At 35.4% G+C, this 13371-nt stretch overlaps 1 protein-coding gene across 1 annotated transcript in view; it reads left to right on the forward strand.

Annotated features, from left to right (window-relative positions):
- Positions 1-13371, forward strand: part of PDE10A (phosphodiesterase 10A) — a 185749-nt gene that overhangs the window by 72459 nt on the left and 99919 nt on the right. Inside the window, exon 2 of the mRNA XM_084285121.1 lies at positions 1961-2089. Within this exon, the coding sequence (XP_084141247.1) occupies positions 1961-2089 (129 nt within the window). The remainder of the gene's footprint in view (positions 1-1960; positions 2090-13371) is intronic.

Consider the following 13371-nt stretch of genomic DNA (forward strand, 5'->3'; position numbering starts at 1 on the left):
ACCGTGCTGAACTTCCATTACTAATTTTACAGACTTTCCAGTTCCTTTTTTCTTAATAGAAGGGAGAAGTGTTCATCTGTTCGCAGTCTAAAGACAACCTGGAACTAGCTGGCATTCTGTGACAAGTCTGTGTTGATCATTTTTCATCCCAAACTTAAGAAGCAGATAAATTTCATTATCTTTCTGATGGCTAACTGATGAATATCTTCCTTCTTTACTAATGAAGATCAGGATGCTCATTTAGCTCTCTAATTTGAGTGATCTAGATTGCAGATTTTGTGTGTAAGTGGGAACACTGATATCTGAGGCTCTGGTAATCTGGGTAGGCTGCAGCTTCTGGTGGATAAGAGAAGTCAGCGCAGGCAGCAGGGCAAGTGGAGCAGGTGGGCAGTGCTCTGCTGGCAGTGGCTCACAGTTTGTGCTGTGGTGTTGCTTCATGAGTGTTTTCCTAGTAAATATTTGTCTGAGACCTCAAAGGTTACAGTCATTGACTAGCATTTAAATACCCTGTAGCTCTTTTCAGCACATTCTGAGACTGTACTAAACATGAAGTTGGAAAATTGATCTCGTAGAGCATTAATGCTCTCCAAAAGAGGTCAGCGTTGTTTGGTGGGAACTTTCTCTTCTGCTGAACCTAGGCTGCATTCTGTCGTGACTTCTCAGCTGTACTGAAACAATTATGTTTATATACACACACCACGAGACGAGTATTTAGAGTCATTACAGCATTTGTTAGTTCTCTTCCCCTCGGATCTAATTAATGCTTTGTAGTTAGTATGCTCCCTTTGGGACAGCTCAAACCTTAGTCCCTCAGGGCATTTGCACTCATTTCCCATTCTCCTTTGAAAACCCTCAGCACTCATATTCCTATCCTGGAAGCTGGTGGTTTTGTTTGGTGTGTTTGTGGCGAGTTCAATCAGATTGTCACCTTATGAATTCAGTAATTTATTTATGATTGTATCAGGGATTTGAGAGTTTGACTTTTGCTTTGTTTTCTGAAGTGTGTACTGACGTGATTTGTTTTTGTGGCAGATATTGAAAAGCCCTTTTATCTACAGTTATATTTATTTTGATAACTGAATTTGTAGGCATTGGAAGCACACGTGTGGAAATGGTTTATTTTTCGAAAGTTGCTTAATTAACTCCAGTATTTAAAAGCTGCACTTCGTTTTGGTGTTGCATAATAGAGTTTTGGTTGCTTTTGCTGCCACTTGCCGTGAGAATACTGAATTTGCTGCAGATCACCTTCTTCTGTCTCCTTCTTAAAGAGAGTTTCTTTATCAGTTCTCTGATATATTCTCTTGCATAACTTGCAACTAAATAATTTCAGAGTGGCCAAAGCAGAAGTCCAGATTATTTCTTGACTGCAAGCCTCTAGCATTTGCACGAGCTTGTGTTATTCTTTCTGTGCTATGATACACCCAGCGTGAGCCCATAGCTAGTTTTTCCTTCCTTACCATGTTTAAATTGTCTTTTGCTTTCACAGGAAAAATCCCAAATAGCTTTTTACTTTCCATTTGCTTTAGTCTCATGTCACTTGCTCAACAAAATTGGGTGTGGAGACTTTGTTGTTTGCTGCTGACTAGATGCATGTTTCTGTTTTTTGGAACTGTTTGTGTTTTCTGTTTCCTTTAGAAGCTGTTTCACTACTTGCCCCAGCATCCATGTTCTATATCACAGATTTCTTGTCCATTTCTCTCAGGGAATGCTTATGTGTACTCCTACAGGGTACTTTTTATACAAAGCATCTCACATGCATGCATTTTGCTTCTACTGTTTATTATATGGCAACTTGTTTTATTTGATTGGCTATCATTCTCTCTAGGAAAACTATTTAAATAGGCATGTATTCAATCAGCATGTTAAACAAAAGGATGTGGATTGTTACTGGCATCTGTATATTGTTTCACATGGGGAATTTTATACCAATGGCATAATCGATTAATATTTTCTCTTGCAGGTTTAACAGATGAAAAAGTGAAGGCCTATCTTTCTCTTCATCCCCAGGTACTGGATGAGTTTGTGTCAGAAAGTGTAAGTGCGGAAACTGTTGAAAAATGGCTAAAAAGGAAAAATAACAGACAGGAAGGTAAGTTTGCAATTATTTGCAGTTAATATTTAGCTTTGAACAGCTTAGCTCTTATTTTCAGATTTAAAAAAGAAATCTATTACTGTAGAAACTTGGCTGTTGTAATTTTTACATATAAGTTCCACCATTTTTTTGAAAGGCAAAAGAGGCTAAATTTTTTTTTTTTTTTTTAAATCTTTTCTGCCTTTAAGCATTTCTTGTTGGAACGTACTAGTATTCATTTGGGAGGTTCAGTTTAGTATTTGTAACTCAATATCGGTATCAAACTAAAGTGCAGTATCTGTAACATTATTGTGTGTTTTAAGAACATACCATGGGCTTCTTGCATCTGAATTTGGCAAGTTTTGAATAAAATTATGTTGTACTTGAAGAATGTAAACCTCAGTAACACACAGCACTATCACAGAAGTTCCTGTTTGCAACACAATTTAAGTCAGTTTTGGACAGGAACATTGATACATAGATTGTAAAACAGTCTGTTGAATTTTTATTTTTTTTTATTTTTTTTTTCCTTGGATTTAGGTATAATCCTTCATTTTGACCCTTGTTTCTTCTTTAAAATGCAATTTATAATCTGGGTCAGGGATCTTGATACTAAAATTGAATGAATGATTTGGACTGCATTTCAGCTTCAAGAATCCTATATTGTTAAGTGGATTCCAGTTGCTTGAAGTTTCCTTTGTTGTTGTTGTTTTGTAGTTTTGTTTCATTTTATTTTTTCTTTGCAATGCCTGTTCAAGGTGGGGAAGGGAAAAGACCTGAAAATACATTTCTGTGAAAGTGTTCGTGAACATGCTCATGCAAATTTTTGAGCCAACTATAAAAGCAAATTAACTATTGACCATTAGCTTAGCGCAGTTTGAACATGAATAACTGCAACAATTATTTTGCCCACTGTTTTCTTAAAGTTTAAAATGTCTGCTTTGTGACTAATTCTCCAAAAACTGTTAACTTAAAATCACTGAAAAATAGTTTTGTCACCTAATTCAACTTGGTGTTTGTTATCAAGTGGGCCTTTCTGTCTTCCCTGATAGAAAGCACCTTCCCTGGTGCTGGCAGTAATCATTAAGGTGTCTGTATTTATTACAGTAAAGACAGTTGTACAGACGTGGCTTTCTTAGTGTTCGATTTTAGATGAAAATAAACAGAATTACACTTGCCAAGTCATAAAGAATAATTTGAATGCATTTCCTTTTTAGAATGCAACAGATACGGATTAGTTTTATCTGTGGCTTTCTTTTTGGAAGATAGTCTGTAGCCAAAGAAAATGTCACTGATAGCAAAATATATTAATTTGTCACAATGCAACATTTCTAGGAAATGAAAAAAAATACTAAAAAAATTGCTTGCTGGATCTTTAACCCAGTTTGCATTATGTCTGTACCAATTCTACTACCAAACTAATGGTGGCAGTGAGAAGTAAGAAGAGAATTGATTCTTTTGGTGTCAGCAAAGCTCTGTGATGAATTCAAGTGAATATGTACCTTAAGTCACTTTACAATAGGATTATAATTTTCCCCTTATCCCCCTTGTTTTAGAGATTTTTCAAAATGCTTTCAGATTTTTACATCAAGTAATCTGATACAGACAGAAAAATAAACCCTGTTTTTATAAGAAACTTGTGAGGCAGGCAAAATGCTCTTTTGAGATCTTTGGCATAGTGTCTGTACTCTTATATGTTGGTGACGCAGAACAGTCATTAACCTATATGCAGAAATTGTGTACTGCCTGCTTTACAAGCATCCAGCTGTGTGTGCTTCTCAGCCAGAAGTCAGTGGGCCTGCAGCCAGGGTAATTTATCTGAATTTCATTAGCGTGAATGTAAACTGAAATGTCTGATTTGGACTTAAATGAACTAAAATTTTTCTGTGACTGAAATTTGCTGAATTAGTTCCTTCGATGTATTTCCTTTTTGCTTTTACTTTTTAATCAAAGTACCGAAAAGGGATAAGATCAGTGAATATTGCAGTACTTAGTGTATAACAAAAATTTACATTCCAAAACACCATAAATTGTGTCATCTCAGCATACCAGGTAAATCTGACATCTATCACAGTAAATGCTAGCTTGAAAGTGGCCCATGAAAGCGGTGATTTACCTGGGATTATAGATTTTATTTATTTATTTATAGCTTACTGTAGTAAACCCACACAGATAGCACAGGGACAGAACACTGTTGATACCAGTGCTTGGCTGTTCACTGAAAATCTTTGGACCATGACTGTTTTCTACCAATGAAATGCATACTTAAAACACATTCAGGTCTTGTATTGTTGCATACAGCATTTCCAAACAATCCTACTAGTAATAAACTAACACTGAAGTTTTAAATTGTGTGTGTCCAGATCATGACTTACACAGGAGATTTGCTGAAATTGGAGCACAAAGTGGACTGCAATTGATGCAAAATATGTATTATTTTTATTTTATTTTTAAGCAACACTGACAAGTAAGAGGTTGTCTTGATTAAAGAAACAGATTTGGACTTTGTTTTAATTCTGATTCGATATAGTTTACCTATTAACTATGAAATAAGCTTGTTTACAAATTAATCCCACTTCTTGTAGTCTGTGCTTCATGCACTATAGCCTCAGGGGATATTTTATGGAGTTTATAGATCAAAAAAAAAATAAAAAAAAAATCATAGATACACAGTAGTAACAGTAGAAAGTGCCTTTGCTTGTATATCCCATCTTTCCTGGTGTGCTGGTATAAGTTATACCATTAAGTTACATGATGTCAATTTAAAGTTTAAAGGTATGTTTGTGTAAGAAGAGATTTATTTTTTTTTTCTCCAATGGACTTTAAGAGTATCTGCAAGCAGTTTTTCCAGATGCTCAGATATAGTACTTGCAGAACTCACAACGTCTTACTTTTGTCCTCTTCCATGTCATTCATGCACAAGTAACAAGGTGACTGTAATAAGAGCTGTAAGATTACACAAGTTTCAGTCCCACAGTTTTCCAACAAATTTCTCACAAAAATATTTACTGACTCCAACCTTAAATATATTATTCAAAGCTTCACTGCAACAACAATAAAAAGATCCTAAACACATTGATTGTAACCAGGCGAGCATTTTTTACAATGATAATAGTAAATTTAACAGGTGTCTTTCATACGGTTAATGGCCTTTCTGTATAGAAAAAAAGGGCAAACTGTACTGACACGTTTAATTTCTACACGGAGAACTATATCATATCTTGCTCTGTGGGAGCTGAGGTATCACTTCTCTAAGCAGATGGCCCTAATGTTTTTAAGGTGGTGGGTATCAGGCACAGAAGAAAAGAATGATACTGATACTGGCAGCTGAAGGGACACAGCTTCTGTCCCATTTTCCTTTTTCTCAGCAAATAAAAAGAGTATTGAACATCTCTGAATAAATCATAACATTTAGAATGGTTTCCTTGGATGTTGATCTATATAGAGAAGATATTCCAGATATTTTGGGTTTGTGATTAAATTTGGTATTCCCTTGTCAGATAACGCTTTTTTTAAGGTTTCAAAACAATTGCAGTGAGTAGTACTTTGGATTCAGATGTTCTTAATTTTATAAAAAAAAAATCTTTATTTTTGAATGTTTTTGTTCTCGTCTAAGCCAAAGATATAGCTGTTTTGAAAAATTATGTAATTCTTACAAGTGTAGAATAGTGTAATAGTTTACAACTATTTTAAAAGCAAATTATTGCACTGATTCCAAATTAGCAGTTCAGAAGTGACTATCAACATTATTATGTGTCAAAGAACGTGAAAAAAGGATTTTTATAACTCATGCATGAAGACGATTATAAATACTTGCTCATAGTGGTGGAAGAATATAATAAACCAAGGAACCTTTTAATTTAGTCCAGTCTGTGTTATTCTGGACAAATGTGATCAGGGATTGTTGCCAACAGACTTTATGCGGAAGACATTGTAAATATTAGATAAATATAAAACCTGAAATTTCACAAATGATCGTATTTATTAATATGTTCATTAGTTAAGTTTCAAAAATGGTTGGTAATGCTTGCAATTTGACTATAGTAAAGTATTTCCAATATAGAAGGAGAAAAGATCACATTTGTTTGCTTGTCTGTGCTGTGTCACTTAATTTTACATTTCTAATCTTTTTGATGAGCATATTGTAAGAAAAACATAATGAACTCCACAATTGCTTCTCTTGGTAGGACATTCAACTCTGATGCAGACTGAAGTTTCCACAGGAATTTATGTGGGTTTCTAAAATTACTGCATTGCATAGGAATCTGTGGCTTCAGATTAGTCTCATTCACAGACACTCCTGAAGTGTCACAGGGCTTCTCCATGAGGCTAAATAAAAACATCCCGGGGCACTGTATCTTCTGCCTGAGTGTCCAGATCTCTACTGGGAGGAGTGCATTTGTGGAAGAGAAAAATAAAGATTATGGGAAGCTGTCATTTTGAAATATCCTTCTCTTTGCTTTTTTTCTCATACTCATGTCTGCTATTCGTTTTTTTCCCCCCCCATGTTTCCATACAGCAACATCCACAAAGTTTTGTCCTGCTAGTTCTAGACCTTTCTTTCTGGTCTGTACTTTTGTTTTCTTGGCCACTTCTTCCTCTCTCTACTCCAGAGACTGGTTCATCAAAGCACATGGGTGTGTGCTTAATTATTGCTGGATCTGGACATGTCAACAACTTTGTACACTGTTTTCATCCAAGAACACTTGCCAAAAACATGTAAAGCTATGTATAAGGGGAACTTAAGGTGCTTTCATACCATACAAATGCTGTTCTTATGTAATTCTTGAATACATTTTTTTTAATTGAAACATTTTATACAAATTGGTACATTCAGTACACTGTGATTGATTATACACAGTCATAAGTTGCTGTGTATTAAGTGCAGTTGACTTACTGCATTTAAAGAAACACAACATTTCAGAATTAACTTGTTTAAAAAAAGAAAAGGAAAAATGTAAAGAAACTACAAAAGTCATTGCTTAATATAAAGTTACTGTGATGTTATTGTAATGATCATTGAGGATGTGTAGTCCTTAAGAAGACATCACATAATTTTTCCTGGACTTTGAAAAAAAAAACACACGATTGATTGTCTTATAGTAAGTCTAAAGTATTGACATCCTAATACTTGTATTTCCAATTACAGACCTTGTAATGTGTGACTATGCCATAACCTGCTGTATGTTCAAGCAAGAGTAGAGAATACTGTGTGATGTGACCAAAATAATGCTTCTTTAGAAAACCTAGCTTTAGCATTTTCTTACTTAAGTTTTATAAACAGAAACATTAAATGACTTTTTAATAATTGTATACATTTTCTTTTTTATAAACTGTTGATTTTTACTTTTATGCTTTCCTGTATCTGTTAATTTACTGTCAGTGTTAAATGTGCTGTTCAGCAGATATGCTTTTGCTAATATGATGCAAATGATTAAATCAGTGTAATCAGTTGTTTCAGTTAAAGGGCAAATTTTTTTTTTTTTTAATCTATCATTATACAATAAATCAGAGCGTATTCATTACTACTTTTATGTAATTACTATAAGCAGCCTGGCTGACTGCGGTATAAAATAGAATCCTTCATTAGTCATTTAAATGCATAATTTTTTGATAGTGTCTCATTCCTGTGTTGGTTCTTGTGAAGCAGATATGACAAATATTTGGTTACGGAATGCAGACTAAGCCCTGATGCCATTCTTCCCTAAGCTCAGCCATTTTGCTTTTCACCCTTTCCCCCTTCATACCTACCATGTGTCCTAGAAGTGTGCAAAGGTTGCAGTGAGATTTAATGCACTGTACAGCTTTGTTTGGTAAAGGACTGGAAGCAGTTATCTCTGGATACATTCACTCTAATAATTTTTAAAATCATTTTGGTCAAAAATTGAGTAGGCTTCCAGAAGAAAGTTGTCTGCATAAAAAGCCTCACCTGAATGTTGTTCCTCTGGGTCTTCCCTGGAGACCCAGATTGCTTTGAAAGCTTTGAGTCAACATACAGAGAGATACTTTTTTACTATTCTTTAATACTAACACTGAAATAGAAAGCTGCAACATAAAAACATTAAAAACAAACCAAATTAAAAAACAAACAAACAAACAAAACACCAAACTGTCATCTGAAATAGAAAGAAAATAATTTATTTTCTGATGATGCACTTTCAGATTTTAAGGTGATGCGCTTTAAAGTTTATGGTAGTCATTTCTGTTCCATTAAAAAAGAGACTATGCTGAATTTGCTAATTTTTTACAACTTTGCAGTTCCATGCTAACTAATCAGAAATAACTTTTCTGTATCTTAACATAGTAGTTGTAGCATACTGAATGACAGATACTTGGAAGCTGGAGAATGTCACTGTTGTGATACTCCACAGCTTGCTGCGATTCTGACATCTTCCCAACCTAGGCAAAAGGAAATGGCAGCATCTTAATGATCTCCTTGATTTATAATTATTCTGTCTTAATATTTCATTAATGCTGCAAACATGCTGTTTCACTCTGATGCAGCCCTGCTGTGCTTATGTTTGTGATATCCAATGACATGAATACTTGCCAAAATGCACAAGTGAATGTGGGAATGATTTGGGTAGTGTGTCACTTGCAGCATGGACACGAACCTAGTAGCTCTTAGTGCTTCTTATTACCAAACACCACTACGTACACATTTTGGTGCATCTGTTAGAACCATTTCTGTAGAAGATAGAAAGGATCCATCCTCAACTCCCCTCCAATGCAAGAAACATAATCACTTTATGTGTTTTTACTCTTCTGTTAGAGTCTGCTAATGGCCAGTTGGAGAGGAGGCATTGAGCTAGGTGATCCTCCTGGTCTGAACAAGTATGACTGTTATACTAACAGGTGCTACTTTTCTGGGAGAATAACCAGACTGGTAACAGTTGTCTTGAGCTTTTCAAGATTGATACTGTGAATGTTTTTCTTGGGAAAATTGCAATAATATCTGGAGACTTGACTGCGTAGATCCTGTTTGTCTGCATATTTTGTTCTTACTTCTGTAAAGATAAAATTGTTCTGTAGATTTTTGTCTGAAGTAGTTTACAGGTTGCCATTTTTAATATCAATCATAATGCTTAGGAAGTCTATGTTAGTATATTAGTGCTTCAGAGGTAGACAGATGAAGTGATGGCACATCTTAGAGTTGTGGAAGAAACCTACATGGGAGCGTCATTTTAGTTCAGATGTCGAAAGTGGCATACATTTGTCACAAATAAGGAAAGATTTTGGAGCTGATTCTTGAGGAGATGGTTGTATTGTGCCACTGCTTTTACAAATCATTCTATCAGAGTCAGTTCCTCAGCTGGTATAATTGTCCAAGGTGAAATTGCTTCTTACCCATGTGTACAGTTCAGCAGATTATTTATTTATATTTTATTGTTTTCCCTGATTTAAACAAAACAGAGCCACCTTAGAAATTGATTCATTTTAGCTGTGAAATTGTTGGGGTGGAGTTGTGAAAAGGCTTGTGTTGCCAGGTTGTTCCTATGGGCAGAGAAAAGATTAGTGTAGATGACATATAGGTCAGGAATTGCTTGTACATACTTATAATACAAGAATACTGAACAGTGGCTTTTTGGTAGAAAATATGGTGTTAGGTCTTAAGTCATGATTACGATTTTTGTTCAGAATGTGTCTTACGTTGAAGCAGTTACTGATTTCATTCTTTTTTATCTGAATGTCTGTCACTAGCAAATTCCAAACAAACACAGAAGTAAACCTGGCACATTAGTTGAATATGTTTCTGGATTATTTTCTTATAATTTGTAACAATTCTTGTTTAAATTTTTGTTTTGTTTTCATTTATGAGTGGGTCAAGTGAAAGAGGTGATTTTTTTTCTGGAAATCTTGTGCATATTTAGAATTGTTTGGATGGTCAGAGATTTGCAGAAGGTAATCCTCTAATGGTGAAATGTTTGGCCTTAGGGAGCAGACGTCACTGCTTGGTCTGAGTCCTCTCTTGAGCTAATTATGCTAATCACATTATATCTAGACCAATTATTCTCACCATGCACTTACACTGATTTTTGTTGTGTCTATGTTTGACTTGAATTAAGAGGTTTTATGGCTGATAAGTTTTTTTTTTCTTTTTTGTCTATTCAAATTTAGTGTTTCTCCTTATAAGCCTTGCATCACTGAATCATTTTCTTGCCTGTATCTATGAACTATAATAAAAACTAAGAAGACTGTGATTTTGACACGTCACAACCTTTTAGGTACGTTAGAGCATGGAGCCTCTTTTAGTATCTTAGTGAGAAAGAGGCTTCCCAGATTTCTTATCGTTTCTCATCAGTTCACCTTTTGATCCTTTCCAGGTGATCAACGTCTTCTCTAAAGTGTGGACAGTGTACGAGAGAGAATGTTGCAATAATGCATTCATTAGCAATATAAAACCATGTTCCTCCTTTTCAAGACAGTATTCCTTATTGTTGTCTGGCTTTGCTGCTCTTTATTTTCAGATCATTTATCTCCTTTACACGGAATCTTTGGTTATAGAGTAAGAAAAAGCAAGCAAGCAAAAATATTCAGTCTCTCACTGTTTAATGGAGAAGCTCCATTCCGATCACATGGGTGGAGAATGTATACCCACATAGCCAACACTTTTTAATAATGGTAATTTATGGTGATGTAAGCTAACCTGTTCTACCTGCATTAAATAGGAGTAGGAACATTCCCATGGTCTGTAAGCTGAGAAAGCAATAAATAAGAGCAAGAGAATAGTCATTAACTTTATGGGACCATAACTTTTAAATCCAAATATACAAGTATTAACTTGGAAAATGTTGGGTAGACAAGGCCTGTAATCACACATTGACCAGCAAGGATATAAAGAACAAACTGTGAAATAGCTATATATGTTGGCATTGCTTGTTATATCCATTAAATGAGATTTGCATCTCTGGTGAAAAGACAGCATGTGATCATGCAGTTTAATAATCTGTTGTGCTACATGTGCACAAAGAAAGGATGAGTAACATATTTCTTCGTGGATGTTCTGTATACCAGTAGTGAAAATTAATTTCAGCAAAGTTCTTGATGCCCTATCCATTTTATTAGAGAAAAAGTCCTCCTATAGATTACTAAATTGCTAAAAACTATGGAATAAAATATATGAATCCTAGACAGTTTTCATAGTGCATGAAGTAATCAGTCATCTGAGAGGGATTTCCATTGTCTTAAGCTCCTCAGGAGAGAAAAAAAAAGGGGGGGGGGGATGCATATTAAGATAATAAAGTTTCAGACAGTGAAAATTAAAATCAGATGTATAGAGTCTCAAAATAATTTCATTAAGCTAAGTAATTGAAAAACAAAGTAGTGGATAAATATCAGTTTTGACTGATCTTTGTCTTAGATGCCAAGTTGTGTGACACAAGATACAACTACAAAGCTAAACTGCTTTTCTCTTCCAAATAGGATGCTGCACCCATACTGCCTTCTAGAATGGTCCTGGGCATGTACTAGTCCTCTGAACTGAACCCATAAGTTGTTTTGGGAAAGGGCAAATGACATGGTCTGAGTCATGCCAAGGGTGCAAACAGCTAATCAGGAGCAAGTAATGTTCAAGACCAGCCTCCAGCCATATTTTCTCTGTCACCTAGCCTGAACTAGCTAATGCAGCTCAAGAAGGTGTGCTGGGAATATATTGGAAAAAATCAACCCTATTAGTGCTTTGCAACAGATAGACAGTTCAGCCAAATATAGCCAGGCAGGAAACATCATTAAGTCATTGTGGAAATTTGTGATTAGCTTGGATTGCAGATGCTCTGTACAGGTAATGCCACCATCTCATCACATAGAGAAGGACAAAGATGACCAGATGGATAGAATTCTACAAATCATGTTCTTGAAAGTCAGAAAAGCAAACAAGAAAGGAGTTATTCTTTTAATTTACATCTTCTTACTGATCTAATACGCAATGAGCTGATGGTTCTATCATCACGCTCAAGGGGGGCAATGAACTGTTTGACTAACAGCATGTGAGGATGGTAAGAACCACTTAACTTGATTTGCCAATGAAGATTGTGCTTGGATAACTGCACACTGAGTTCAATTATGTTTAATTATTTTAATCAGTTAGACAATTTGAGTGAAGCGAGTGATTATCGATTATGGAGCAGAAGGAGACTAGAGATCGTAATCTCCTCTGTGTCTGCAAGAGATAGATCTGTCTTTCCTGTTGAACATTTAAAACTCAGTAGAAAGCACATTTTAGAGAAACGTAATGGGTTATGAAACTGGTGCCAACTGGTGTTGACTTGATAACAGGTATGAATTTTATTTCACAGAATCACAGAATTTCTAGGTTGGAAGAGACCTCAAGATCATCGAGTCCAACCTCTGACCTAACACTAACAGTCCCCACTAAACCATATCCCTAAGCTCTTCATCTAAATGTCTTTTAAAGTCTTCCAGGGATGGTGACTCCACCACTTCCCTGGGCAGCCTGTTCCAATGTCTAACAACCCTTTCGGTAAAGAAGTTCTTCCTAAGATCTAGCCTAAAACTCCCCTGGCGCAATTTGAAAGACTTATCTTTTCAGTATCTGGCTGAAAATGAATTAGGTATTTTAAAAGTAACATTTTATCAACATTGAGGTCTGTTGAGCTAAATATATGTTTGAGGATGCACATTTAATAGCTGAAGATTTTAATGCTCAGTTGTAGAGGGCTTTTTGTTGTGGTGTATGGAAGTTAGCAAGGTCTGAATTTTTTGCAGTAGCTAGTGCATCTAGGTCAATTCAGCCACATAAAATCACCCTTGTTTCTGATAACACTATTTGCTCTTTGTAGAACCTGCCTTAGTTGTTATCTTTATACTCATGATTTTTATGATGCTGCTACCAAACAGGGAGATTTTTCAATCTACAAAAGACCTAAACAGTAGCAGAAGCTTTACAATTATTGCTGTCAGAAAGAAGGCAAGTAAGAATTGACTATTTACCTTCTTCATGACAGAAGAACTGAAGGGCACCCAGCAAAATGATTTGGCCACAGATTTGAAACAACAGGACGTCCATTTCCACACAACACATGCCGAAATTGTGAACTCATTAGCATCAGATATTTCAGATGTTAAAAATGTAAATGAGTTCAAAAAGTGATTAGACACATTCCAAGGAAGAAATATTTCATCAAGAGCTGTTACATACTATGATCCTGATGCAGCCTCCAGCTGAGAAAATTCATAAGCCTCTGATTGCTCTGAGGACATACCAGTGTACGCTTACTCCATGCATCTTTAATCTGTGTACTCTCTCTTTTCTCATAGAATAGTTTCTTCATACTCTTTCT

Source organism: Netta rufina (genome assembly GCF_964035555.1).
Source record: "Netta rufina genome assembly, chromosome: 3".
Lineage (NCBI taxonomy): Eukaryota > Metazoa > Chordata > Aves > Anseriformes > Anatidae > Netta > Netta rufina.